The sequence below is a fragment of the Hylaeus volcanicus genome, chromosome 4 (assembly GCF_026283585.1).
Source record: "Hylaeus volcanicus isolate JK05 chromosome 4, UHH_iyHylVolc1.0_haploid, whole genome shotgun sequence".
Lineage (NCBI taxonomy): Eukaryota > Metazoa > Arthropoda > Insecta > Hymenoptera > Colletidae > Hylaeus > Hylaeus volcanicus.
Window position 1 is genome coordinate 6227921 of NC_071979.1, and position 5829 is coordinate 6233749.

General features: G+C 38.3%; 1 protein-coding gene across 1 annotated transcript in view; it reads right to left on the minus strand.

The window, feature by feature from the left end:
• The window catches only part of LOC128875347 (RNA polymerase II elongation factor Ell), a 163557-nt gene that overhangs the window by 94287 nt on the left and 63441 nt on the right, over nt 1-5829 (minus strand). The window contains exon 2 of the mRNA XM_054120856.1: nt 1684-1731. Within this exon, the coding sequence (XP_053976831.1) occupies nt 1684-1731 (48 nt within the window). The remainder of the gene's footprint in view (nt 1-1683; nt 1732-5829) is intronic.

Genomic DNA, 5829 nt, shown 5'->3' on the forward strand with positions numbered 1-5829 from the left:
TCGCGAAGTATTGCAGCACAGCGTAAAATGTCACGCGTTCGCACGTACTAATCCGCGTTGCATCAGACTCGGAAGCGTAACAGTTTACACTTTCGAATTAGACACGGGGAGCGTGCAACCGAGTTTTCATAGCGAACCGCGAGGACGAGACCCGCGATAAATCGAACGCTGAAAAGTGTTCCTCGGGAAAAACGTCGGTGATCGCCATCGCTAGGCCCGCGCCGTCGCTCAACGTCGCACACGCTAAACGATCATTCACGGAAAACGTAAATCGCTGGGTCTCACGTGTCGCTCAGCTGGCGATGTCGAGGCCGATTTTTTTCAGCCGTTCATGCTCGCGTGCGTGATAGCACGAACGCGTCTTTTTCCGAGTCCTGCAGTTTCGCGGAAAGATTACGCGGTATCGTGGGTCGCTATTCCCGCGAACTTCTCTGGCCAAGGCCGCAGGAAACGGACGGCGCGCGTTTAGAACGCTATTATTAGGCGTTCAGGTAAACTCGGATAAGTGAATTTATTTGATTTCATCGAGTAAACAGCGGAGGGGCGTTTATTCCATTCTTTATTCGAGCGACGTTCCGATCATCGGTCGTTTCATAGAAATTGAGAGAGAATATGGGATTTAACATCTCGAAGGACGACGTTCAAGTGGATTTTTGTTTGGTTTAATCAAATACACACAAACCAAAACAATCTTTATCTGTAAATTGACTTTGGTGTACAAATATGATGTCTCGGATTGATATTGTGTATTTTTTAATTGTAGAAGATATTTTGATTGTAAATGACTGTAATTTTGATATGAGAGCTAGTGTGTACAGTGCCGATATCTCTGAAAAGATTAAACAGTAGATTGCACGGCTAAAACAAATTTTTGGCGACTGAAAAAGATAACTATTCTTTACCCGCTGTCTGTTTCATTTTCATTCTTGCACAACAAATCGTAATTAAATCTTGAATTTTATCATTTTCATATTTGTATTTAAAGAGCACTATAAATTCTGACGATCTATATGTTATCTTAGCACTTTATCGATATGTAGCCTATTAATCGAATTTTTCATAATGCAATCAATATTCTGTTATCTGGTACTGAGATAGCATTCCACTGAGTTATTCTGCATTACATGAATACTATTTCAAAGACGATTCTAGCAGACGAAATAAATATTCTACAACACTAATGTTATAAAAACAAAATATTGTTAAATTTAATTGTATATTCAATGGCTACAGGTCGATAAAGTGTTAATAATAACGAATAAAGCAAATTATTCTGCCGTCCCCTCGACGAAGCCAAACAATTAACATATTTTTTAACCGCGTTATCCCGCCTACCAGTGATAGTACAACAAAGGAAAAAAAAAACAACTTCTCTTAACCTCGAATAACCCGGCGTGTAACGACTAAGATAACTTTCCAAAAACGCATTAAGAATAAACGATGTCCCCGGTATCTTCGGTTCACGCGTGGGAACGGATACTGTGCTTTTCGTTATCGAAGGAGAAAACTGTCCCCGATTCTAACTTACTCTGGCCGATTACGAATGAATCGGCCGAACCGTTACAATCTCTGGCACACCGTCGATAGCCGCTCGAATCGAACGCACAGAAGTCGAAAGCCTGTACGTGTCGCTGGAGCGTCGCAAAGCGAATATTTAAATAATAGAAAGTGACTTCCACTTACCCCTTCGTTTCCTAGGAACTGTATAGTAGGGTTCTGGCTGGTCTTGTTCTGAAACAGAGAAATTATATTCGAAATTATTCCTCGCATTGCCAGCATAATAAATATGTACTTTAAATGTACATTATTTTTTTAATTTTTTATTTTTGAATCTATGATCCGGGAATTTTAATATCTTTCGAGGGAACTTTTTCTTGGGTTCGTTTAAAAAAAAGTAAGTGTCAGTTGACATTTATTGATTTATGTATTTAGTCGAAAGCTTCACAACTCGAATTTGCACAAAACATACACCAAGACGCGAATGGAATAGTGAAAGGAGCGTACGAATCGATTGTATTGTTCGCACACCTGTTGTCCGAGAGAGAGCGATTTGCTTAATTGGATCAAAATACCCAAACCTACTTTTATAGGCGATACAGTAAAAAACTGGATTTCTCTCGAAATTGTAAATGGCATGTGAAAGTTAATACGGTATAATGGCTTATGTTTGATCTGGCCATTAATGAGCTTACGAAGTAAGGGTAATTCGATTGCTATTCTGCGATCAGTCAGGCTGTCGTGACGAGCATATTTAATATTTAAGAGCTATTCTTTCCTTCAACCTTATCGTTTCAATAAATAAATTCCCTTTGAGAAGCTACGCAACATTGGTTCTCTCAAATGTTATCAGTACAAATAAATCTGTCCAATTCAGAGTTTTGATATTATAATAAGTCATTCGTTTGATTTAAGAAAATCAGCTTTTAATATCAAGAATATTTACAGGCTTTTTAATTATAATACACAATGCTCGATTTGAGAAAACAGATCATTCTAAAGTTACATCAAATCTACGGTACGTAGACATTTTTCCACGTTGGACACTATTTTTTAATAGACCAGTAAATAATGTCTAAACAAAAATAAAATGCAATATCAACAGAACCAATTTAAATAAAACATCAGCTGTGTCAAGAAAGAAACCAAAGATTCGACTAGCCTAAATATTCAAATATCCTCAAATTAAAAGCACTATCGAATCAGTAACGTTCGTATTCGATCATACGAGTAACTCCAAAAGTTTCGACGTTCCGTTTAAGCGAAGATTAGCCATTTCTGAGCGTCCAGGTCTTAGGGAAATCCCACGTAAAGGATACCAAGTTAACGAGAAGAAATCGTCAGGAACACGGTGTAGCACGATCACGGGTATTTGCATAACACGCGTTGGCACTCTCTAACGGGCAGAAAATTCAGGTCTCATTCAGACAGGGAAAAGGAAACGCTCTCGTGCTTTCCACGCGCGTGCTTGCGCCAGCATCCTCGTTACGTGCTGTATCCTCGACACGTGCACATAATTCGATGATAACGTGTGAGATAACGGAAACTCGCTCGCGGCCACTATTACTCCGCCCTAAGCGCGACAAACTTCGCGAATAATAATTGCGGGAATAGCTTGGTTGTTTGGGATTAATATATTCATGGTTATGCATGGTCTCCGCGAGCGGTACGCGCTTCAAAGACCCAACCCTAACATTTTGGTTATCAGCGGGTAATTTTGAACGCGTTGTTTTAACAATTAAAGTTTGAATCTTGTTGAAATTTGAATTGAAAAACTTCGATCCTAACATTGTGGTCCCGAGTGCATTTAAAACGGGTTATTTTAAAAATTAAAATTTTTGAACGCGTGTAAACTTGTGGTGCGCGTTGAAAACTTTCAACCCTTACATTGTGATCGTCAGTAGTAAATTTTAAATGAATTATGTGAAAAATTAAATTCTGAACCCCCAGTCTTGGACCGCAAACAAAAATAAAATTTTTAGTTGGATTTGATTAGCTACCATTTAATAAATGTATTTGTAACGATATTTTCCGTGCAACATTTTGCATGTACGACGATTCTACGCGTGGAATCGTTTGAAAAGGGAAAGTTTCCGGTAAAAGCTTCGCGTGGCTTTGATCACCTAGCACGACGAAGACGTTCATAAAAACGGGATGTGCTCCGATTGGTAATATCCCTGGTAATCGATCGTGTTCGTAGCCATAACTTCACACGAAGACTAGGATATCGTAGTTCTTAAATTCAAGTACGGTTATTAATTTCTACCTCGGGGCAAACAATAAAATTTGCAAGAAAGAGTATCGAGAAAAATTGCAAATGAATTGTAAGAAGTAGACAAAATTGCAACGTGACGAATGTTGAAGAAAGTTTGGCAAAAAAGTTGAAGAAAGGAAGTTCGAAGGAGAATCGGAAGATTAAATGCAAGGAAAATTGGGAGAGGCGTTACAGTTGGTGGGAAAAATGCGAGAAGAGAAGTTGAAGACCGAGGTGTTTGTCTGACGCCAGCATTGAAGTCTGTGCTCTTGGTGTTTCAGTCGTTGTCGCGATTTAACAAGATTTAAAAGCACCCAGGGACTCGAGGGCTCACGAGACAGAAAAGCGAGCAGCCAACCGAGCGGGGTACGGAGAAAGACAAGGGAGAGAGAATGGCCAAATAAATTAATGACGCAAAAGACGGACCCATGGTCGGGCGCTATTAAATGCTTTAACGTGGGGCATTAACGCTTCGCAGACCACTCGAATTCCGCTCCGGCGAATGCATCTTAACCCGTACTTTTACAACCCTGACACACGGTATAACGAAATAAAATCCAAAACAAAAGCGATGCCTCTCGAGACTTCAGAACGTTTATTCGATTATTGCAAGGCGAAGCCATCCCAACTACTTTTTACCTTTCCATCATTTTACTTAGATACTCTGAAGGAAGAGTGCACGAAAATAAATCTAAAGGAACAAAGTGGAATACGAAAAGGAGTTATAGGAAGAGAAATAAAACCACGAGTGTCTTTTCTGTCTTTGCATCGAGCGAGGAAGCTAAAATTTTCAATTTGATGAAAGTGTCCATTGGCTGAATTATAATTCATTTGTATTCAGGTTGAGATAAATGTACAGAAAAGGGAATATATGTGAGAGGGACTAGAGTTATAAAATTAATTAATGTTTAGACAGTACTTTTACGGGATAATCAGTTGTTGATCGAGGATAACGCAGCGTATAAAAATTTGTGAAATACAGTAAAGAAAATACAAGCATGGAATATACTAAATAACATTTAGGAGCAAGAGAATTTAACTAAGTTATACTCTACGATAATAATTTCTACTAAAATATACAGTTTATGGAAAAAAAATAAACAACGCTTGGAATTAAACCTGAATAATTCGAATTTTGACGTAAATTGAGCGTGACTGTAGATGAAAGTAGTATTTGGAAATTTTTTTATGAAAAGAGAGATGTAGGCGTCGCCATATCTACTTTCACCAACGTCTGGATAATAGTGCATTTTTGGGTAGGGTCGATTATGCTCCAATAACACGAATCAAGTAGCGGAAGTTTGCGAATAGGAAGCGTTCGTGATTCCATAGATTCAACCAAGTTGGTTTCCTCGTTGCTCGCGTACATTTCCCTGCCGATACCCTGATTATTAATGCGATCATGAACTCCCATTATTGGGGGTTATTTCCGGTGTATCGAAGAAATAAATTCGAATAACGAGGGGCTGTATCGGTATTTTCACTCGCTTAGTGGTTTAATTATAGCGTCGAACGCGTAATATTGATTCGTTTGCGAGCCTGTATAAACGGAAATGCGGGTGTATCGAATGGATTGTTCAACATTCGCCCCTGTTAATTACACTCCGTGTTTATTACGTTTACTCGCTGTTCGATAACTCCCAATCGAGCAAATTACGATTAGTTGGTTTGCGTGTGGTTAAACATGCTTTTTCTTGGAGTTGAAACTCTTGCAAAATAACTATCGAAGGTTTAGGAACAATCCTTGCACAATTTACAGAATAAAATCGCGGAGAAATAAATTGTTTGAAATGGTTAAAACGTGTTGGAATGTATTGACACTCCAAAAGCGAGTTTAATCGCGAAATTTCCTAGGAAAATAGATTGCTTTCAGTTTTAGAAAATTGAATCCAGTAAATATGTATCGGTAAGCTCAATTACATGCGAGTCAATACAAGACATATTTGTCATTCAATTTAAATATCATAGGTGTATTGTATGTTTTCTTATCACGTTTATTATTTGTATAATTTCGTGATAATATTTGTATGATAATTACAAAATAAGCATTTAAGCTTCTTAGATTATTACACAAGGCA